Genomic DNA, 22,574 nt, shown 5'->3' on the forward strand with positions numbered 1-22,574 from the left:
AGTTTAGATGTAATGTAATATAGTGTAATATAGTACAAAATATTGTAGTATAATATAGTAATTAACTACCCTTTTGATATCCATGGCGTCCTCTTCATCATTTCTCCTGCCATGGGCATCACAGTGGATACAGTGGAGGGGAAATAACCTCATTGCTGAAATGCTGCTGAGAGCTGGAGGGACAGTTTCTGCACAGCTCATCCACAGCCCCGAGGGGGGCAGGGACATTCCCATGGGGTTCCTGAAGCTGCAGGGCCAATCTGCCCACACTGGGAGGAGCCTCTGGCCATGTCCAGCTCCTTCTGCTCGGGCTGTTAGCACGTGGTCAGTGGCTGTCCACTGCCACCCCCCTGACTGGCGCTGATCTCCAAGGAGGTTTGGATCTCTCCTTGGCCATTATTCTGCAATTGGAACTCTGTGGACACTTCCTCAATCCCATTCCAAGGCCATGTCAGCACAGCGGTGATTTCACAGCACTTGTGCCTCTGGTCAAGGATCCCCCATGGGGACACTCTGGTCTCTGAGTCCTGGGGCACTCCACAGGAAAATCTTCCTGGACCCTGCAGCTCCTTGGGCAAGTTCCAGAGCAAACAGTCAAGGCAGTGGCCTGAAATGTTTTCATAGCTGGGCTACAACATGTCTGGGATGGATCCACATTGTCCCTGGGGAAAGAGAGGTGCACAACCCTTCACTAATGGCCTGGAATGTCAAACAGGAGTCACTGCCAAGGACAGCTCTCGGGAATCACTTCACTATGGCTTTTCCTTCCTCGAAGCCCAAGATATCTGAATGTCTTCCTGGTGCTTAAGGGCCTGGGTAAACAGGGCTTGTCAGAGATGCTGATAAGGGACCAACACCCCTGCTCCTCACAGGGCACCTCGGTTACCCCAATGAGCTGCGAGTGGCTGCCTGGGGACAGGTGCCCCCTTCCCCATGTCCCCTGGGATGGGCACATCCTGCTCAGTGCCAGCACTGGCCTTAGTTCAGGGCCAGGGCATTGCAGAGACCCTGTGTGGGGCCAAGGGCCCTGGGGAGCTGCAGCCCATGGCAGCCAGGGCCAGGGCTGGAGTTTGAGCCTCGCTGGGGATGGGGTCCCTGGCACCCTGCATGTGGCAGCTGTGCAGAGCGGGACACGGGTGCTCTGGGTGGGCACGGTGGCCATGGGTGGGACAGGCTGAGGGGCAGGGCAGGGGACATTGGCCTCTGCACTCTGCTCTGGGGCTGGAGATGGGACTGCTTTGGGGCCAGCAGGGAAAGGGAAATGGAGTGGTCTGGCTGAGGGAACAAGCACACCTGAGGCATTGCCCAAGGCTCAGCCTTGTCTGCAAGGTGATCAACAGGTGATCAACACTGCCCAGTGCTCCCAGTGTCTCCAGGGACTGCAGATCCCAATCACCTGCCTGCCCTTGACTCAAAGTCCTGCCACATTCCTGCTTTCCCTGAGTCTGGGGTCCTGATGCTCCTGGAAGAGGGGTCAGTGCCCACCACTGTTTCCTCAAAGTGCCAGAGGAGGAACAGGGGCAATTCTGCGGGGACCCAACAGATTTTGGGATGGGCTCAACTCTGGGCTGTTCCACAGGGAAAGCTCTGGGAGGGAAGGGGCAGCAGGAGATGGAGGTACATGGTTCTAGGGGCTGTTGGAGGATGGATTGTGTTGGAGTGGGGGTTGTCCCCACCAGGGATCCATCTGCTCTCAGCTCCCCCATGCACAGACCACCCTGCACCAGGCAGTCCCAGAAAGCCCAAGATATATGAAAGTCTTCCTGGTCCCTCATGGCCTGGGTAAACAGGGCTTGTCAGAGATGCTGATAAGGGACCAACACCCCTTCTCCTCACAGGGCACCTCTGTTACCCCAATTAGCTGCGATTGGCTGCCTGGGGACAGGTGCCCCCTTCCCCATGTCCCTGGGATGGGCACATCCTGCTCAGGGCCAGTGCTGGCCTGGGCCCAGAGCCAGGGCCATGCCCCAGGTGCTCTGGGAGGGCTCAGTGGCTGCAGGAGTGACAGGATGAGGGTCAGGGCAGGGCATATTCCCCTCTGGACAGTGCTCTGGGCATGGAGACTGGATGGGTTTGGCATCTGCAGGGAATGGGATATCAGGTTGTGTGGATGTGGGAATTGCCACGCCTGAGCCGTTCCCCAACCCTCAGCCTTGTCTGCAGGTGATCCGCATTGCCCAGTGCTCCCAGTGTCTGCGGTGACTGGAGATGCCAATCACCCACCTGATCACACGTCCCTTGTTCCCCTTGTTGTCCCACATGTTGGGTTTGGGGCTGGGCTCAGCTCTGGGCTGTCCCACAGGGAAAGCTCTGGGAGGAGAGGGGCAGCAGGAGATGGGGGATCTGGCACGGGGGGTGTTGGAGGATGGATTGTGTTGGAGTGGGGGTTGTCCCCACAGGGTCCCCAGATGCCTTTGGCTCCCTGCCTGCCCCCCTTGGCCCCCCAGGTGCCTGGGCCCTTCCAGGGGCAGCTGCCCCATGCAGGAAGCTGGAGGGATGCCGGGCAAGGGGGCTGGATCCGTGCCACAGGTGGGGTGGACTCTGTGCCAGGGCTGGGCTTGTGGCCAGGGTCGGGGCTGTGCCAAACCGGGCTTTGGCCTGGGGGCTGGCAGGGAGGGTGCAGGGAGGAGTCCCAGCAGGGATAAAGGTGCTCCTCACCTGCTGCAGCCTCAGGCATTGCTGCCCAGAGCAAGAGGAAGATGAAGGTGGCTGTGCTCAGCGTGGCCCTGCTCTTCTGCATCCTGCTGTGCCCCCCGGCACAGGCCAAGGTGAGGCACCAGCCAAATGTTGTCCCCACATCCTGCCCTTTCTGGCCTCCCAACCCACCCTTTTGGACCTCTCTCTGTGCCCCTGACCATTCCTGAGGCCTTTCCTTCCATATTTCCCCTCAGGCCTTTGCATTTCTTCCTGTCCAATGCAGGAGGGTCCCCCTGTACAATTCCCTGACTCACTCCCCACACCCACACCATCTCTCAGTCCTGTTGGTTTTGTCCCTACCCATCCTCATTCTTCTGTCCCCACCAAGCCCCTCTCTTGCACTCCCATGTCCCTACACTGCAATTCCTTTCTCCTCCCCTGTACCTCACACCCTGCTCCTTCCACGCCCCCAGCCCTGTCTCATGGGCCCTCAGTTGACCCCAGATCAGTGTCTTTGGGTCTCCCCCCACCTCCAGCAGATTTCCTTGGAGGCCCTGAATTCCCATCCCTCTGCCTGGGCCCTGCTCCCTGCACCTGTGTCCCACCCCAGCCCCACAAGGTCTAGTCCAGACCAAGCCTTTGTTCTCCTTTCCAGGCACTCCTGGAAGGAACCCAAGATGATCTCCGGGAGGTGAGTGGGCTGCTGGCATTGGAGGGCATCCCCTCAGGGAATTGGGTGGCAGTTCAGTCCCCCCATCCCTCGCTGGCACTGGGGACATCCCAGTGACCAGCCAGGTCTCCTGGTCTCTCTGCAGTTGGATTTAGACAACGTCGTGGACCTGGAGACGCCTCTGGTGGGTACCACGAGTTCTGCCAGTGTCAGACCCTCCCCTTGCATGGCCACCACAGCCCAGCCCATCCCAGTCTGTCCCAGCACAGCCCAGTGCACCCCTACTGACAGCCCAGACAGCAGCCTGCCCCATGGCTCCTCGCCAGGGAAGCCTTTGCCCAGGGCCCCTGCTGCATTCCCGTCTCTGTCACCCCAGGACCCCCTGGATGAGCCAGGACGCAGCCCCTGCCCCAGCTGTGCCTCTTGGCCAGGAGCCCAGTGCTTCTGGGCAGGAGCGCAGCAGCTCCTGCACCCCATTGCTCCTGCAGCCCCTTCCCCAAGGCCCTCCTGCTCTCCCCTGCCTCCCAGTCCAGCCCAGTGCCCCCAGTGTGTCTCTAACGCTGCCTTTGTCCCCAGCCCCCTCTGCCTGGAAAGCTGCTGGATCTGTGTGTGAAGCGCCTGGCTGCCTCTCTGGATGCCTAAGTGAGCCATGCCTGCAGGGACAGGGGTGGGGACAAAGCCCATCCATGGCCCAGTGTGCTCCAGAGTCACGTTCTGGGGTTTGTCTTTTAGGATTGGAAGCTGTGGGGACACTGGTATCCCGATCCCCTCTGGTGGCATGAGGAGATGATCATCCCTGGAGGAACCCTCTGATCACCTGTGAGCCCTGGGCCATTTCCCCTCAATAATCAATAATCAATAAACCCTTTCAGCAAAGTCACACTGTGTGTCTGTGAATCCATGTCTATATGTATTTTACAAACAAAAATCCCCCAAATTTTGAAGAGGTTTCCCCCAGAGGTGTTCTCTTCTCCCTGTGTCCATCTGCACATCCCATAACTCTGTCACTGTCACCTCCACACATCTCTGACCCCGCTGGCACCTCCCAGGTTGGTGCTGAGCTCCTCCCTCCTGCTCCCCAGCCCCAGCAATGACCATGGCAGGGAGCTCAGAGCAGGAGCAGCCAGGCCAGGGATGGAGAAGGAGCATCTGGCTGAGGCAGGAAGAATCCCCCATTCCAGGGGCTGTGTGGGGTGCACGGGGGGCAACTGTGTCCCCTGCCAGCCTCAGGGCTGCAAAGCAGGGAGGAGATGTCTCAGCTGCCTCAGCTGAATCTCTTCCCTCAGCCCTTGGCCTGGGAAGTCTCTGGCTGCAGCACAACCTGCACAGGAGACTTTCCACAAGGAAGAGAAAAGAAAGGAATTGTTTCTGCCCTCTCCCTCATCTCTCCCCTTCCACTGATTTTCTCGTGATCTGTTAGCAAAACCAACCAAAAAGCATCTGCACTGAGGTGTTTCCCAGGGTCAGTTCCTAAATAGGGTCAAAGGAAGGTTTTCTGCCAGGGCAAAAGAGAGAAATGTGGGAGTTGGTCTGAGAGTTGAACACATGACAGTTTGTAAACACAGGAAATGCAGAAACTAAAAGAACAGGGTTTGCAGTTTGAATGGTCCATTTTCCTCCCTCTTTCCACTGCTCATTTGTCCCATCCCAACTGCAGAGGAGCAGATTCTGGAAAGCAGACGTGCAGGGAGTTTTGGATGCCTCATCCCAGAGAGGGAGGAAGGAAGAGTGAAATCAGGGAAAGATATCCATTTGTTTTCTGGATCGTAATGACCACAAATAGCTCTTTACTCCATGTGTGCAATATCCTGGTGATGAGGCATATTGCTCATTTTTAACGCCAAATCCCAGCACTTTGGGAATAGTTTCAGGACTAGAACAAACCATAGGCAAGTAATTGACCCAGTTTGGTTCCTGAATCAGAAATCATGAAACTTCTCCCAAGCTGTGCTTCCCTGCAGTAAAGAAAGCAGTTTGATTGCTTTTGTCCTGAGTATCTCCTGAGTTCATGACTTCAGATGGACTGGAACGGTCCTGGCACCCCAAAAGCGGCCACAATGAGCGGGATCAAACCCCCAGGTCACCATTCAATGTTCTCCATCTGTGCCTTCCAGAGCCCAGCAGGAATTCCTGCTTCTGTCCCCGCTCTGGGTCAGCCTGACGGGATCGCTCTGGTGTGCAGAGCCAGTCCCTGCAGGACAAAGCGCTCGGAGCCGCTCTGTGTCCCGCAGCGTCGGCATCTCCTGTGCCGCTCCACGGCCGTGGGGCCTGTGCCACCAGTGTGCCTCCAATGTGCCACCAGTGTGCCACCTATGTGTAACCAATGTGCCACCAATGTGCCACCAATGTGCCACCAGTGCACCACCATTGTGCCACATATTTGTAACCAATGTGCCAGAAATGTGCCAGCAACGTGCCAGCAATGTGCCACCTATGTGTAACCAATGTGCCACCAGTGTGCCACCACTGTTCATGTCTGTGGTTCCTGTTCCACCACTGTTCCACCTTTTCCATGGTTACCCCAGTGCTGCTCAAAAGCTGCTCCAGTGCTGCTCTCAGGATGTTCCAGCACAGTTCCTCTGCTTGTCCAGCACTGCTCCAGCACTGCTCATCTCCCGCTGATCCAGAGCTCTGTCTCTGCTCCTCCCCTGCTCCCCTGCTGTTTCATGGCTGCTGCTTCTGTTCCAGTGCTGCTGCCACAGCTGCAGTGTCACAGAGAGGGGAACGTTTGGGCACAAACCACTGTGGTGTCACAGAGACCAGGACAATAGGACTGCCACCCCTGTGGTGTCACAGAGAGGAGAAAGTTGGGGCGGCTGCTGCTGTGGTGTCATAGAAGGGAACACTGGGGTTGCCACCCCTGTGCTGTCACAAAGAGGGGAACATTTGGGTGCCACCCCTGCAGTGTCATACAGAGGGGGGTGTTGGGGCTGCCAATGCAATGCTGTCATAGAGAGGAAAACGCTGAGGGTTCCACTACTGTGGTGTCACAGAGAGGGGAACGTTGGGGTTACAACCTCTTTGGTGTCATAGACAAGGGGACATTGGTATTGCCACTGCTGTCATGTCACTGACAGGGGAACACTGGGGCTGCAGATGTTGAGGTGTCACAGAGAGGGGAATGTTGGAACTGCCACTTGTTGTGCTGTCATAGAGAGTAGAACTTTGGAAGGCCACCCCTGCAGTGTCACAGAGAGGGGAACTTTGGGGCTGCCACTACTGTGGTGTCAGAGAGGGAGAGACACTGGGGCTGCCACTGCGGCAGTTCCACAGAGACAGGGACTTGGGGCTTCCACAGCTGCAGTGTCACAAAAAGGGGAAAGTTGGGGTTGTGACTGCTGTGGTGTCACACAGTTGAACACAGGGACTGCCACTGCTGCAGTGTCAGAGAGATTGGAACCTTGGGGCTGCCACTACTATCTTCTCATAGAGAGGAAAATGTTTGGTTTGCCACTGTGTTGGTGTCAGACAGAGGGGAGCACTGGGGGTGCCACCTCTGGTGTCACAGGCAGGGGAACTAGGGGTGCCACAGCTGTGTTGTCACAGAGAGGGGAACGCTGGGGCTGTAACTGCTGTGGTGTCACAGAGAGGGGAAGGTCAGGATTGCCACCACTGTGGTGTCACAGAGAGTGGAATGCTGGCACTGCTACTGCTCTGGTGTGACAGAGAAGGGAACACTGGGGCATCCATTGCTGTGGGGTCATAAAGAGTGGAATTTTGGAGCTGCCACCCTTGTGGTGTCAAAGAAGGGAATGTTGGAATTGCCACTGCTGTGGTCTCACAAAGAGGGGGAGATGGTACTGCCACACCTGTAGTGTCAGAGAGAGGGGAACATTGTGGCTTCCACTGCTGTGGTCTCACAGAGAGTGGAACGCTGCCAAACCTCCCCTGGTGCTGTGCCCACTCCAGTGCTGCTCCTCTGTGACACTGCAGGGCCTCCTGGGAACATTGTGACACTGCAGGGATTCATGGGGACTTTGTGACACTAGAGGGACTCATGGGAACATGGTGACACTGCAGGGACTGATGGGATCACAGGAGCCCTGTGACACTCTGGGGTCTTGGATAATCCAGAGGCCCCTTTGGGGCCGTGGGACCTTGTAAGAGATGGTCTGAACTTTCCCTCATTTTCCTCACGACTGTTGCAAGGACAGAGACTGGGACCCCGAGGACCCTGACTGGAGTTCTGGCCTGGCTGAGGTGGATGCTGGCCAAGTGATTGTGCACAGCTGTGTTTGCAGTGACTGCTTCTAGCAGGGGGCTGACAAAGGAGCGACTCGTCCCATATGCTTGCACCTGCTTCTTGGCAATAGCCCATGAATTTCCCCACCTCTTGGCCAAATGAACTTTCAGGGGTAACGTTGGTGATTCCCCATGGAAAACCCTTCATCTGCTTCTCTACCACCATGACAGAAAGAGATTGCAGCCCTCCCTCCCAAGGACTGAGACCCCTATGATTCTAACACGGGGAGCTGACCAAACTGAAGGGAGATGTGCCAGGTGTGGTCGTTGGGTCAAGAAAACAATGACTCTCACTCACTGCTGAGAACATGACCCGTTCCCCCTCGATGGTTTCAACAGACTTACTCTTCATTGTACCTGTTCCCCCTCAGCAATTTCAAGAGAATTACCTGTTCCCCCCCTTGGCAAAGGACTATAATAGACCCCTGAGTGTCACATTCACATTTTCTGAAAAATCCCTTTGCCCAGAATTTTTCTCCAGGGAAGCTGAGAAGCCTCAGAGAAGAATGAAAGCAATGATTATCTAATTTTCTTCTCCTCTGTTTTGCTCATGTGGAATGTGGTTGGAGATTGTTTACCAACAGGTGATTGTTTCATGGGTTTTTGCTCTGAATTGTTTTGACTTATTGGCAAATCAGGGCCAAGCTGTGTCAGACTCTGGTGGGAGTCACAAGTTCCATGATTATCGTTTTAGCCTTCTGTAAGTATCCTTTCTATATGCTTTAGTATAGTTTAATATACCATTCTTTTAATGTAATATAGTATCAGAAAATAATCAATTAGCCTTCTGAGAACATGGAGTCAGATTCATCATTCCTTCCTTGTCTGGGGGAAACACAAATACAATACCTGAGTTAACCAGGACTTTGATATTCTCCCTGATGTCACAAGGTGAATTTCCATCGACCTGGACCACGAGGATTTAATCTCTAAGTTTGGTAGCTATACCCTCTCTTTGTCTCTCTCTATCTCTGTCTCTCTCTCTCTCTCTGTCTTTATATTTTATCTCTTTTTTAACCCTTCTATGGCATTTGCTGTGGGCAGTCAATAAAAGGTGCATTTGTTTTGATCAATAGTGAAATCCCCTCAGTGTTGTTTCTGCACTCTGAGATCAGTTAATGAACCACCACGACCTCCACTTGTACTAGAGGATTGTGCCAGAGGTGCCCACCAAACCAAGGAGAAAAGACAAAACCAGAGGTCAAAGTGCCGTGGAGTGCTGTGGGGTGTCATGGGGTGTCCCTCTCTGTGCTGGCACAGGGGAGAAGCTCAGTGCAAGAAACAGCCATGGGAACATCCTATGGGACACGGGGACATGCTGTGGGACACGTGAATATCCCACAGGATACGGCCCCAGGACCTCGGGAACTTTGGTCCCGCCAGGGGCGGGAGGCAGGGGACATACAGAGAGGGACAGGGACACATGGAAGGAACAGGGTCACACGGGGGAGATGGGGACGGGGACACTAGGACGGGACAGGAACACACGACAACGGGGAAAGTGGACAGGGACAGGTGCAGAGGGATAGGGACACACAGGTGGGGGATGGTGATACACAGAGGGAAGGGGGGACAGGGACACACACAGGGAGACGGGGACACTACAAGCGGCGGGGGGGAACACGATGCCACCAGGATACACATGTGGGGACGCAGGACCAGGACATGTCAGCACAAGAAGCCATCAGGACGTGTCAGAGGACGCTGCCATCAGAACGTGCATTACGACAAAAGGCGGATCCGGTGACACCCAGCGCGGCGCCACGTGACCCCGCGGTGACACCGCCCATGCCCGCCCCTTGCCCTGTCCCCAGGAGCGGTTCCATGGCGGTGGCCATGGCACTAGGTTCCCTGGGCGCGGTGGCCCTGGGCACCTTTGTGGTGGCCCTGCTGCTTAGGTGGCTCTGGGATGCGCTGGTGGCTGTCACCCGATTCCGGGCCACTTGTCACCAGCTGAACAAGTTCCCTATCCCGCCCTGGCACAATTGGTTGCTGGGACACAGTGGCATGGTGAAGGGACACCGGGTGGCACCTGCGGGGACAGCGGGGACAGGGGTGGAGGCACATGCAAATGAACAGTTGGGTGGTGGCACCTCTGAGGGGACTAAAACAATGGGATGGTGACACTTGGGGGGATGATGAGGTTGGGGTGGTGGCACTAGCAAGGGAACAGTAGGGAGAGGATGTTAGCACCTGCGAGGGGACAGTGGGGACAGACACACATGTCCCCAAGACTGGCAGTGTCTTGGTGACACACAAGTCCCCAAGCCTATCTGTGTCCCCAGTGACACACATGTCCTGTTGTCCCCGGGGCCAGAGCACGGAGGAAGCCCTACAGCAGGTGGACACCTTGGTGGCCCAGTACCGTCATGGCTGCCTCTGGGGGAGACTTCCCTGGCTGCCTGTCCTGCGCTTCTTCCACCCCACTCTGGCCACTCCTCAGTGCCTCAGGGAGGACATGGGACATCAGACAGGTCCCCAGGGCCACCCATGGCTGTCACTGCACCTGGCACAGAGACCTGGCAGTGCCCAGGCAGTGGCCACCAACCCAAGTCCACAGGTCCCAGAGGTGTCACCATGGCCAGGCCAAATGCTACCCCACAGTGGCCACCAACCTTTCCTTGAGGTTCCCCAAGGCCACCCAAAGGTGTCACCATGTCCAGCCTCTGGTCGTCCCCCAACCCTCGTCCTTTGGTGGCCATGAGGGGATGGGGGATGATAGTGGCCATGGAGAAATGGAAGTGCTCAAGAGGGTGGCTGTGGCCATGGGGAGATGATGGTGACCATAGGGTGGTGGCCATGGGGGGATGGTGGTCAAGGGGATGGTGGTGCCATGGAAGGGTTGGCCATAGAGGCCAGGAGGATGCTGGTGGCCATGGGGAGCTGGGACATAGACTGGTGGCCACAGGGGAACAGTGGTGGCCATGGGCAGCATTGACCATAGAGCTGATGGCCAGTGGGATGGTGGTGCCTGTAGGGTGGTGGCCATGGGGGAAGAGTGATGGCCACGGATGGGATTTGGCCGTAGACCGGTGGCCCCAAGTGGCCCATGGCTCATCTCACCCCCGCAGGACGAGAACGGCCACACCCTGTCGGACGAGGACATTGCAGCTGAGGCTGACACCATCATGTTTGAGGGTGAGCACGAGCTCCCAGGCGCCACTGGGGAGGAGCCACTCCAGTGTCCCTTCACTCACCCAATGTCCCCACAGGTCATGACACCACGGCCAGTGGCCTGGCATGGCTCTTCTACAACCTGGCTGGCCACCCTGAGCACCAGGAGTGATGCCGCCAGGAGGTCCAGGAGCTCCTGGCTGGCCGGGACACTGCGGACATTGAATGGTGAGATGTCCCCAGGGCCACCCCCAGTGGCTCGGGGACACAGTGCCACCCCCGCTTTCTCCCCAGGGAGGACCTGTCCCAGCTGCCCTTCACCACCACGTGCATCAAGGACAGCCTGCGGCTGCACCCTCCTGTCACTGCTGTGTCCCAGTGCTGCATTGAGGACATCCCCCTGCGTGATGGCCGTGTCATCCCCAAGGATATGGCACGGCCAGGGTGTCCCCAGTGTCACCAGCCACCCTCATCTGCTGTCCCTAAAGTGGCCATTCCCATCCCACCAGGAGTCATCTGCCTGATGAGCATCTACGGGACCCACCACAACCCAGAACTCTGGCCTGAGCCTGAGGTAGGGCCACCCTATGAGGTGTCCTTGTCACCATGATGGTGACAGCTGTGTCCCCTCGGTGTGACTGTGTTGGTGTCACCCCAGGTGTTCAGCCCTCTGAGTTTCAGCCTGGAGAACAGCAAGGGACGGTCCCCGTCGTCCTTCATCCCCTTCTCTGCTGGCCCCAGGTATGTGGTGGAGTGGGGACAGGAGTGTCCCCAAGTGCCACCCCCATCCCTGGCTGGGTTCACAGTGGGGTGACACTGACAGTGGGGATGTGGTGGCAGGAACTGCATTGGGCAGAGCTTTGCCATGGCTGAGATGAAGGTGGCAGTGGCACTGACACTGTCCCGGTTTGTGCTGCGGAGGGACACGGCGAGGCCACCCCCGCGCCGCAAGCCTGAGCTGATCCTGCGTGCTGAGGATGGGCTCTGGCTGCTGCTGGAGCCACTGGGAGTGGCTGAGGGACACGGGTCACCAGGACATGGGGACATCCTGCAAGGGAGGTGTCACAGCCAGGGGAGGAGCAGGGAATAAATGGGAGCATGAAGGGGACAGTATCGTGGTGGTGGTGGGGATGTGTTGTCCTTGGTCATGGGACATCTCATGGCATGGACATGTCAACCCATGGACTTGTCCTCTAGGCCACTTGTCACCACCCATGGCCATGTCCCCCATATCCTCATCCATGGCCATACAGCCCCATGTCACCATCTATACCTGTGACACCCCCCCCATGCCCAATATCGCCATCCACAGCTATGTCCGCACCCATGTCCTTGTCCATGTCCCCAGCCCCATCCCCACCATATTCCCCAATGTCACCATCCGTGTCTTAGTTAAATGTCTTATTTCTACCCCAGTGTTGGGTGAAGGGATGAAGAAAAGTGAAAGAAAATCAAGGCCAAAATAACAGGATTTATGTGTCCATGTTGGCTGAGTATCCATGTGCCTGGGTGGGTAGAATGGACCTTTTCTAGAGGAATTTCTACTCCATTGTCTCCAAATCCTGGTTTTGTGCCCCAGTCCCTCACCATTTGGCTATGAAAGATGTCTCTGGCCCAGGGAGAATTAGAATCATGGAATGATTTAGGTTGGAAAAGACCTCCAATACCATCCCTGATGCCACCTGAAGAAATGATTGGATGCAAAAGGTGAGATATTTTTGGGGTCAAAAGTAAAAAACGAAATTCTGTTGTCGGTTTGCATCCCAATGCATTTTTCTCTGGCTGTGTCCAAGTGTCCAAGGGAAGCCAGGAAGATGTGCAGACCCCCATCCAGGTGTCTTTCTAACAGGGATCACCAGGACCATGGATCACCAAGTCTCACTGTGGACCATCCAGTGGGGGTCCTCCAGTGGGGGATGGAGTTGGAGCAGCGCTCAAAGCTCTTCCTGCACACGGGGCACTTGTAGGGCTTCCCTTACTGCTGCCTCCCTTGGTGCTGGTTCACAGTAGAGTTCTGGGGGAAGCGCTTCCCACACTTGGGACTCTGTTAGGGCTTCTCCCCAGTGTGGTTCCCCTGGTGGACAATCAGTTTGGAGCTCCGGCTGAAGCTCTTCCCACATTCAGAGCACATGTAGGGGCATTCCCCAGTGTGCATGGTCTGATGGATGATCAGGCCAGAGCTGTCACAGAAGCCCTTCCCACATTCCCCACACACGTAGGGTCGTATCCCAGTGTGGGTCATCTGGTGGCGATTCAGGTGGCCGCTCTTCCTGAAGCCTTTCCCACATTCTCCACATGTATAGGGCCATTCATCAGTGTGGGTCCTCTGGTGGAGGATCAAACTGGAGCTGGTGTTGAAGGTCTTTCCACATTGCCCACACTCATAGGGCCGTTGCCCAGTGTGGGTCCTCTGGTGGACGATCAGGTAGGAGCTGATGCTGAATCTCTGCCCACATTCCCCACACTCGTAGGGGTGTTCCCCAGTGTGAATCCTCTGGTGGCGGATCAGGTCCGAGGTGTCTCTGAAGCCCTTCCCACATTCCCCACACTTGTGGGGCCGTTCCCCAGTGTGCACCATCTGGTGGTGGACCAGGAGGAACCTCGTGAGAAAACTCTTCCCACACTCCAAGCACTGGTGGGGCTTCTTGCCATCGTCAAGCTGCTCATTGACCACCACCTCAGAGCTCTGGCCAGATCTCTGGCTGCCTTCCTGGCACAGGCTGGGTCTTTCCTCCCCAGAGCATCCTGGGCTGGGTTTGGAGCCCCTCCTCCTGAGGGATCTCCGGGGCTTTTCCTCCCCACTGGATTCCTGTGCTGTGGAGCCACTAAAAAGGCCTCGTCCACGAGGTTCTGCCGTGGGGATTTGTCCTCCCTGCTCTCCATCCTCAGCTCCTTGTCTGCGGGAGAATGACAAGGAGAGGAAGGGATTTGCCTCCGTGCCAGAGGGAAGGAGAAGGAGATCCTCCCAGTCCATCCCCAGCAGAACGGCATTGGCAGCCAGGGGCTGTGCTGGGCTGGGGGATGGAGCAGAAGGGCGGGGGAAAGGGGCACTGACTTCCACCTCACCTGCCTCAGTGTCCTGGGGCATCTTCCACTTCCTCGCAGCCTTCTCCTCCATCCAGAGGAGGTTTGGGAATGGACAATCCTGATTTGGGGAAAAAACAAGATGTGAGTGCATTTGCTTTGAAGGTCCCGCTGGCCAAGTCCATCTCTAGATGTCAGCGGGTGTCTGGTGGCCAGAAATACCTCCAAAAATCAAGGAACCATCCAAAACCCTCTCCCAGGGGTTCCCTGTTTCCAGGGTCCTTAATTTGGGGTTATGGGGGTCCCTCTTCTCAGAGCTGCTGAGGGGCCCGTGGGTCGTGGGCATCCCCCCTCTGCCGGGTCCTGCTCAGGCATGCTGAGGGGCTTTTGGGGCTCCCAGGGCTCATCCTCCCCTCATTCTAACACGGCTCACAGGTGTCCCAGGGTCCCCTTCTCCAGCATCCCCCCACCCCAGGCACTCAGCGCTTTCCCCACTCCCCGAAAATACTTTCAGGCTCGGGGGCCCGGGCCCCACTCATCTCCCGGCTCCACCGCCCCTCCAGCCTGCCGGAGCTCCCCCAGCTCTGCTATCGCCCCTCTCCCCATGCCGGGGCTCCCGCCTTTCATCCCCGCCTCCCCCGGGGATCCCCAAACCCGTGGCCCGCCCGCCGGCACCGGCCGATCGCCAGCTTCACCAACACCCCCCATGGCCATTGCTGGGCAGGTAGCAACACCCCAAAATCAGCTGCGCTGTGCCCAGGGGAGACCAGACCCTGGAGAGCCACTCCCCCAGACAGAAGGAGCCGGGGACAGGACCGGGACTGGGGTCATGAGAATGGGAATGTAGGATAGGGAATGGGAACGGGTCCAGGACTGGCAATGACATAGGGAATGGGGCAATGAGAACGGGAATGTGGCATAGGGAATGTAGGAATGTCCTGGTTTAGGGCAAATTTGGGAGGAAACCTCCAATAGGGGCCCCCCCAGAAAGCCAACTCACACGGCCCCTCCCCACAACCAGTTTGGAAAAGAATTTACACGGACGGAGGTGGGAAAAACCTGTTTATTGGACAGGCAAAGCATTCCCCAGCACACAAAATGAACAATACCAGATGACAAAGCTCATTTGTCACTCTGAAGAGATGACTGCAAGAGATTGTCCAAGGTTTCCCTCATCTGCCTCACAACTGTCACAAGAGCAGAGACCAAGACCCTGAAGACCCTGACTGGAGTTCTGGCCTGGTTGAGGTGGATGCTCACAAGTGATTGTTTGCAGGAGTGCTTACAGCCATGGTACACTGCTTCGAGCAGGGCCTGCCAAGGAGCAACTTGCCCTATATGCTCACACCTGCTTCATGACAATAGCCCATGAATTTCCCCACCTCTTGGCCAAATGAACTTTCTGGGGTAACTTTGGTAACTTTAGTAACTTTGGTGGTCCCCCACGGAAAATCCCTCATGTGAAAATGGAAGCGTGTTGTGGAGCAAGGCCAGCTGAGATACCCTGAGAGGAGCCCAGTGCTCCTTGCTCCCCTCTGCTGACACGTGAGCGTTTGTCTGGTTTTGGGATGACCCAGGCTGTGTCAGGGGGTGCTACGTGGACATGAGACAGCCGGTCCTGTCTTGCTGTGTGTGCCTCGCAGCAATCCTGCATCCATGTCAGGATCCTGGCCAAGAGAGGTCCTGGAAGCTGAGGCAGCTGATTTTAAGCTTGTGCAGGTGCCTACAGGTCAAAGCCAACGGTGTTCCCTCAGGATACAGCAGTCCTGAGGGGTCTCCCTCACTCAAAGAAATTGGCAGAGAAATGCATTGTCTGCCAAAAGCCCTTTTATTAACCTGGCGGGAGGGCAGGAGTCTGCACCCCACTAAAATGCTTCTCCGCCATGGATAAATTTCAGTGTGTTGGTGTAGGAATTGTATCAAAAATACCATCCATCTTTACACTGCTGAGGTGGTTCCATAGGCAGGGGGTTAGAAATACACTGTGGCACATTCCTATACTTGAAGCTAATGTCCAGGTCTCGATGCCCTAAAGCAGCACAAAATCTTCCTCATGGCATCCCTGCACAGGGCTGATTCTGTACTTGCCATTAGTTCTTCTGGCAGACTATGTCTAAAGCTTTTTGTCAAGTCACTCTCCTGTCAATTAGGTCCCCAGGTTTTTCTTATTCTAACTGGTGCAAGTACTCAGGTCTGTCTGTGCTAAGCACTTGTTCACTAATGTGAATTGCTTGTGCTTACTTAGGTCAAACCAAGGCCTTGTTTCACTGCCAAAGGTGCCTGAGGCTCCTTGTGGCACCAGTTGCTTTCCTGTGGAATGCTCTAGCTCCCCCGAGAGTAAAGAGGGAGCTGGAGAAAGAGCTGGCCAGGCTGCTCTGGATCCTTGACCAGCAGTCCTGGTTAAGTGGAGAAGTCTGAGCTGAGCAAAGGTGCCCATGGAACAGCCGTGCACAGGAAGGCTCGGTGGGAAGGGTGATCCAGGAACCACAGGCCTGGCAGCCTGAGCTGCCACCAGGGAAGGCCTTGGAGCAGACCCTCCTGAGGGCCATCCCACGGCACGTGCAGGGAACCAGGGCGTCTGCTGGAGGGTGGGAAAGCTCTGCGGAGGGACAGGGACAGCTCGGGGTCCTGGCGAGGTGTTGAGGGCTTCTGTGAGGAAGGCTGGGGGGGTTGGTGTTGGGGGGGTGTTGGAGAAGGCATTGTCTGGAAGGTGAGAGGTCTAGGCTGGAATCTGAGTCAGGTTGAAGGCAGCATCTGTGGTTTGGCACAGCTTTAGTTACAGAGGGCAGAAAGAATACCTGTGACTTTTCCTGTTCATGGTCGTGATTCTCCTGCAGGGAACAAGAGGGCAGAGCTGTACTTTACTGGCCACTTAGATATCTGTACCAGGGGGAGGATTAGTCCTTTTGCCATCTACTTTTTTGGTTGGGCTGCTTTTGTAACACTGAGTGAACTTTCATTTCTTGAGAGTTTTTATTCCTTAGGAGAATGAGGATATTATCATCCCTTCATAGAAAACCATTTGCAAACCAAAGAATGGCCCTTTTTTTGCCTCTGTGGAGTGTTATGTTCTGTAAAGTGACTCTCAGTGGATGACATTAAGACAAATGAGTCACTGATTTGAGATGGGAAGCAGAATTACAACTCTTCACCTTCTCAAGCCATCCCAATTGATTTGGGAAGTTTGCAACTTTTTGGAACTACTTGAATTGAGCAATGGGAAGTGAAGCTTTCCTGAACTGAGGATTCTTAAATGCCACATTCTTCTGTGCCTTTGCTGTTAAGGTGTTTTCCTGCAGAAGGAAATGACTTCAATGAGAAAATAATTTCAGCACGGAGTAAGAGCTTCTGACAGAGACCAAGTGTTGCCAGCAGTTGCTCCAGGGGTCCTGCCAGCAGCCCCTGCAGGAAGGAGCACAGCCCCCAATGCACGTGGGCTTTGGCTCCCTGTGGCACAGAAGCCCCCCGGGGCACAGGTCTCTGGGGCAGGAGTCGGGCACCAGCGCTGCCAGGGCTGAGGGGTGGCAGGTCTGCTTGGGCAGGGACTCTGCCACACCTGCTGATGGCAGCGCTGCCCGGGCCCCAGGGCTCAGGGCAGCATTCGTGCCCTGGCCCACACGTTCCTTGTCTGTGTCACACCCGCAGGTTTAGGATGGCCACCAGCCAGGATGTGTCCCAAGGAGGCCATGCCAGCTTCTGTGGAAGGCCCCGTGCCCTTCCCAGGGGGGCTGTGTCAGCAGCCCTGGGGGCTCCTTCTGCTGCCCTGAGCCTGCAGAGAAGGGCAGCATTTGCTGATCGTTTGAGCCGTTCCTAAAGACCCTGTCAGGCTGTCTCAGACACCCGGGGCCAGAGATTCCTCCTAACCTGGGCCACTTTGGGTGGGCTGGGGGCGGCTCCAGGGCAGGGGCGGTGTGTGCAGGGGCCCTTTGTGACATGGTGTACCATGGTCACCACGCCATGGAACGGGTGTCCTAGAGCCCTTTGTGACACGTGGTGACATAGGAGCTGGTGGTGACAAGAACACTCCACAGTGCTCGGAGTTCGCAACGGGACAGGACGAGACAGAGCAGTGCTGTGAGGAGCCCCACACAGCACACTCGTTCGTGTCTGACCCGGAGCCTTTCCGAAGTGTTATTCCTGCAGCTGACCTCGAGGCCAGACCACAGGACTTGCTGACCCGTGGCCTTCCCGAGGCTTCTCTACTGCAGGTGCCCTCGAGGGCAGACCGTGGGCCTTGGTGCCCCGGAGGCATCTCCCATCCTGCTGCCAGTGCCCTCGAGGCCAGACCACCATCCTTGACAGGACTCTCCTGCCCTTGTGGCAGGAGCCCTCCAGAGCAGAGTGCAGGACGTGCTGTCCTGTAGCCCTCCTGAGGCTTCGCTCTTGAAGGTGCCTTCCAGGCACGACTGCAGGACTTGCTGACTCGGAGCTCTTCCGAGGCACCTCTCCTGCAAGCAGCCAAAAATCCAGTCAGTGACATGGAGCAGAGACCCAAGCTGGCCTGGGTGCAGGAAGAGGAAGAAGGCCCTGGAGCTGCCCCAGCACAGGAGATGGAAGAGGTGGTGCTGTTCAAGCCACTGCAGGAGAGTGAGTGCAAGAGCTGGGCTACAGGGTTGGTGCCTGCAGCCAGCTTGGTGTCATAGCATCCCACTGCATCCCACTGCATCCCATTGCAACTCATCCCATCCCGTGGCATGGCATCCCATGGCATCCCATGGCATCCCACGGCATCCCATGGCATCCCATCCCATCCCATCCCATCCCATCCCATCCCATCCCATCCCATCCCATCCCATCCCATCCCATCCCATCCCTTCCCATCCCATCCCATCCCATCCATCTCCTGGGCCATGCCTATGGACAGGACGGAAGAGGGGCCAGGCAGACACCCTGCAGCAGCCGTGCTCCATCCCCTGGGGCATCCCGGGGCTGTCCCTGCCTGGGCAGTGCAGGGCTGGGCTGTGTTCTCCGGCCTCTCCCGCAGCCCCTCAGCTCTGGCTGCGCTCGCTCTTTGCCAGATGCAGCCGTGGAGCGCACACAAGAGCAGCAATCCAGCCGTGGCCTCTTCCACAGAACAGCACAGGTACCTGCAGCCATGCCCACCTGGGCTGGGCCTGCTGTCACCATGCTTGGAGCATTCTGTGGAACATCCGTTTGGTTTCTTGCCCTTCTCCTACAGCTGGTTTGCAAATTAATCAAGAGAATTCGGGAGGAAGAGACCAGCACCGTGGGCACTGGGCTCAGAGCATACTCGCACATCTTTAAAACCAAGACCAGTGCCGCCCTGCTGGATATGCTGGTAGAGGAGGGCTTTTGCAATCCAAAGCAAGTAAGCAGCCCGTGGCCAGGGTTTGATCCTGCCAGGAATTGCTTGGCCTCCCAAGCAACACCCGCTGGTCACTGGAAGCCTTTGAGGCCATGGCAGTGTGGTGGGAAGGGAAGCACTTCTCTGGGGAAGCTGGGGACATTCCTCCCTCTGGCAGCTGTCCAAGTCTCCCCGTGCCTTCTCCAGGTGCCCGCCATGGTCAGGTACATCCACCAGTGGCTCACGGCCAATCAGTTTGCTGAGCACAGGCTGAACAGGACCCTGCTGGATCTCACCGAAGCACAGCCCGCTGACGTGCTGGTGACGCTCCTGCGTGTGGCCCCATCCTGTGACAGGTATGGGGCCCGCCTGCCCAGAGCGCTCAGGGCTCCCCAGCCCATCAGCCTGTACAGCCTGTCCCAGCTGTCTGAGCAACAGAGAGCTCCAGGGCCCTCTGGCTGCTCCCTTTGCCAGCCCTGGCACGTCAGTCCCCGAGCCTGCTGCCATGCTCCCTCACGGCCCCTCAGGGGCCTGTCCCCACAGGGCTGGGCTGCTGGGAGCTGCTGGCCAGTGGCAGTGGGCAGAGGCAGAGCTGGCAGCCAGCTCAGGTCCCTGCTGCTGCCCAGGCCACAGTGCTGTGTCCCAGACCCCCCTGAGACAGAGCTCTAACCCCACAGAGCTGCTCTGACCATGTGGAAGAGCATCATGTGCTCGCCCAGGACTGCGGAGCCTGCGCTGCTGATACTCCTGGATGTGCTGGGGAGCTGGCCCGAGCACAGCATGTGCACCTCCGATGGGGACAAAACGGGTGTCTTGGTCCTGGCTGTGAGTTTCTGCAACTGGCCTTTGCTGGCCCCAAAGCCGCCTCTCCAGCAGCTCTCCATCCTCCTTCCCCCACTGCATCTCCCTGCCTCAGGCGCTGGGATGAAACCTGGCCTCGGGGCAGCTTCAGGGGCACCAGGCCCCTGCTCCCCCTGCGCCTCTTTGGGCCTCTCCCTCCCCTGCTCAGGCCCTGCCACACGGACACCTCGGCACTGAGCGCTGTCTCAGGGGGCTTTGTCCTTTGCAGGCCACTGTGGTGATGTGGAAGATCCTCCAGGTGCCCTGTGTCCCACACATGGTGACGGTGTATTTCCCCCGCCTCTTTGTGCATCTGCTCTTCCAAGTGTTCTTCACCACTCTGGATATGCCAGAGGCGGTGGATAACTTTTGGAAGGGGTGCCAAGAGCAATATGACCTTGCCACCAGCCCCAACAGGTGCTCCATCCCACTCCTCCTGTCCCTGCCACGTCCCTGGGCAGGAGCAGTGCTCCAGCGTGACCGGGGCTTTGCTCTGCACGCAGGTTTGCAGTGCGGACCCTGAAGTCCCTGCTCTGCCGAATGCAGCACGAGGATGTGGTGGTGGCGATGGAAGCACCAGCGTGTGGCTGGGACACGCTGCTGTGTGCTGACACCCACCACTATGCCGTGGCTCTGCTGGCCAGGTGAGAGCCCCTTCTCCCCGCTGCCTCTGACATTTGTGCTCTGTGCCCAGGGTGCCCCACACAGTCCCCATGGTCGCGCGCCAGAGGGCCTTGTCACCGAGGGACAGCCAAGCAGACTGGAAAAGGCTGGGAGAGAAGGGTGCCCACAAGGAGCCACCTCCCCAATAGCCCAGGGTCCCTTGCAGGATGCTGGGGAAAGACCAGACCTCTGTGAGTCAGTCCTGGCAGAGGTTTGTCCCCATGGCCCACAGTCTTGGTGCCTTTTTCTCCTGCCAGGGAGATGTCCTGTGTCTCCATCTCCTTGTGCTCCCGCATCGCTCGCTACCTGCTCCGGCTGCTCAGCACACAGGAGCCGCGCTGGGAGCTGCCCGCCCTGGCCTTCCTTGCGGAGGTGAGCCTGATGGCCAGCGCTGCCTCCCAGCTCTCTGCCCTCTCGTAGCCGCAGCTGCCTGGGACGGTGCCTGTGCCTGTGCTGCTGCCTGGGCCCAGCCCTGTGCGGTTCCGGCTCCTGCTGGCCGGGTGCCCTGCCACTGCCCTGTGCCTTTCAGGTCCTCGAGTTCCTGGACTTGAGTGAACGCGGTGCTAAGAGAGTCCTGCAAATCTTGTCAAGGCACCTGCAGAGCGAGTGCAGGGAGAGGCGTCGCCTGGCACTCAGGGCCCTTCTCGAGTTCACTGACGAGCCCTCCATGGTGAGAAGGGGGCAGGGGCTAAGCTGGGCAATGCAGTCCTTTGGGCTTGGCTGGGCTTTGGGTGCTGGGGCAGCTGCTCCCAGCTCTCCTGCCTCCCGCTTCAGCTGCCCGAGTGCTTCAGGATAGGCCTTTGGCCTCTGGGCCCTGCCACAGCAGGATGGCATTTCACCAACTTGTGTTCCGAACAGACCAAAAAAATGTGGAGCCTGACTGAAAGCCTTGTGGAGCTCCTGCAGGACGCAGATGGAGAGATAGTTAGCATGACTGTCATGCTACTCAGCTTTATTATCTTGGACAATGACACGCTGATAGCCGGCCCCATCACACTGCAGCTGGTTGAGGCGCTCCTGCCACTCTTTGACCACGTAAGGCTCGCTGCCCTCAGCCATGACCACTGGGTGCTGCCCAGAAACTTTGTGCCCTGTGGATTTGCAGGCCTGCGCCAAGCTGAGCCCCGTGCAGCCAATGCTGAGGTCTTTTTCTCTTCCTTTCATACAGGACAATAACCAGGTGCAGGTGCTCTCCATACTGCTCTTCCGAACATTGGTGACGCTTCCACAGAAAAAGGAAAAAAAGGCCCTGAAGACACCCCTGTGCCAGAGCCTGCTGCCACTCTTCTTCCACTGCCATGATGAGAATCGGCTTGTGGCACAGGTGAGGATTCATGGGCTGCTGCTGTTCCCTGGCAGGGGGCTCGGCTGCCTCCTGCCCTGGCGCCTGCCGGGCTGCAGCCTCCTCCAGGCCTTGGCACAGGGACGCGAGTCCTGCACCCTGGGCTGTGGGTCCATCTCCGCGTCTCTGCTGCTCTCCAGGTTTCTCAGGAAACGCTGCTTTGTGTGGCTGAGTTCCTGAAGAGGAGGGATCTTGAAAAACAGCTGAAGAACAAGAAGCTGTGGAAGTTCACTGAGTGCCTGGTAAGGATGGCCTGGAAGCCCCAGCCTCAGCCTGGAGAAGCGCCCTGAGCGCCGTGCTCAGTGTGCGGGACCAGCAGCTGTGCCCCTGCCCGCTGCTGCACCCCGAGGCCGTGCGGGCTCTTCTCCAGGCTCCTGTGGGCCCGAGCTGGGGGCCGTTGGAGCCGCGGCCCGGTGGGGCTGCGGGCCGGGGCGGCACCGCGGCTCCCCAGGCAGCAGCCGGCCCTCTGCCCCCTCCAGAGCCCGGTGCCAGTGACTGCTGGTCGCGCCTCAGGGCTGTGCGGGCAGGGGAGGCCGGGGCTGGGCGCAGGGAATGCCCGCCACAGGGCCTGAGCCTGTGCCGAGCCTTCCCTGCTGCCGCTCTCTACAGCTGGCAGAGGACAGGAGCCGAGCGGCCGAGCACCTGCGCCGGGCCCTGCCATACCTGTGGAACCCTCAGGAGTCCCTGCGAGCGGCGGCCATCAGGTTCACGGGTGAGCCCCGAGGCCGGGCTCCCTC

The 22,574-nt window shown here is 57.6% G+C and overlaps 2 protein-coding genes and 1 pseudogene across 2 annotated transcripts; 2 read left to right on the forward strand and 1 right to left on the reverse strand.

Moving 5' to 3' along the window:
- The first annotated feature begins 9,373 nt into the window (after nucleotides 1–9,373).
- LOC135287257 (cytochrome P450 4F3-like) lies at nucleotides 9,374–11,753 on the forward strand (annotated as a pseudogene).
- Nucleotides 11,754–12,710: 957 nt separating this feature from the next.
- Nucleotides 12,711–13,241, reverse strand: LOC135287258 (zinc finger protein ZFP2-like). The gene has a single exon (XM_064400611.1). The coding sequence runs from the start codon at nucleotides 13,239–13,241 to the stop codon at nucleotides 12,711–12,713; it is 531 nt and encodes a 176-aa protein (XP_064256681.1).
- Nucleotides 13,242–17,734: 4,493 nt separating this feature from the next.
- On the forward strand, nucleotides 17,735–20,915 carry LOC135287259 (maestro heat-like repeat-containing protein family member 9). Its single transcript, XM_064400612.1, has 8 exons — nucleotides 17,735–18,274; nucleotides 18,706–18,770; nucleotides 18,867–19,016; nucleotides 19,200–19,348; nucleotides 19,670–19,817; nucleotides 20,062–20,249; nucleotides 20,336–20,476; nucleotides 20,753–20,915. Exons 1-8 carry the CDS (start codon nucleotides 18,166–18,168, stop codon nucleotides 20,913–20,915), a joined length of 1,113 nt encoding a protein of 370 aa, XP_064256682.1. The 5' UTR covers nucleotides 17,735–18,165.
- The last annotated feature ends 1,659 nt before the right edge of the window (nucleotides 20,916–22,574 follow it).

This window comes from Passer domesticus, chromosome 29 (assembly GCF_036417665.1).
Source record: "Passer domesticus isolate bPasDom1 chromosome 29, bPasDom1.hap1, whole genome shotgun sequence".
NCBI classification, from domain to species: Eukaryota; Metazoa; Chordata; class Aves; order Passeriformes; family Passeridae; genus Passer; species Passer domesticus.

Bases quoted from the DNA above. Each gene is read 5' to 3' on its own strand.
- LOC135287259 (XM_064400612.1), top strand. From the start codon at position 18,166: ATGGAGCAGAGACCCAAGCTGGCCTGGGTGCAGGAAGAGGAAGAAGGC. The intron at 18,275-18,705 runs GTGAGTGCAAGA...GCTCTTTGCCAG, and splicing joins GTTCAAGCCACTGCAGGAGA to ATGCAGCCGTGGAGCGCACA. The intron at 19,349-19,669 runs GTATGGGGCCCG...CTAACCCCACAG, and splicing joins GTGGCCCCATCCTGTGACAG to AGCTGCTCTGACCATGTGGA.
- LOC135287258 (XM_064400611.1), bottom strand. From the start codon at position 13,241: ATGGTGCACACTGGGGAACGGCCCCACAAGTGTGGGGAATGTGGGAAG.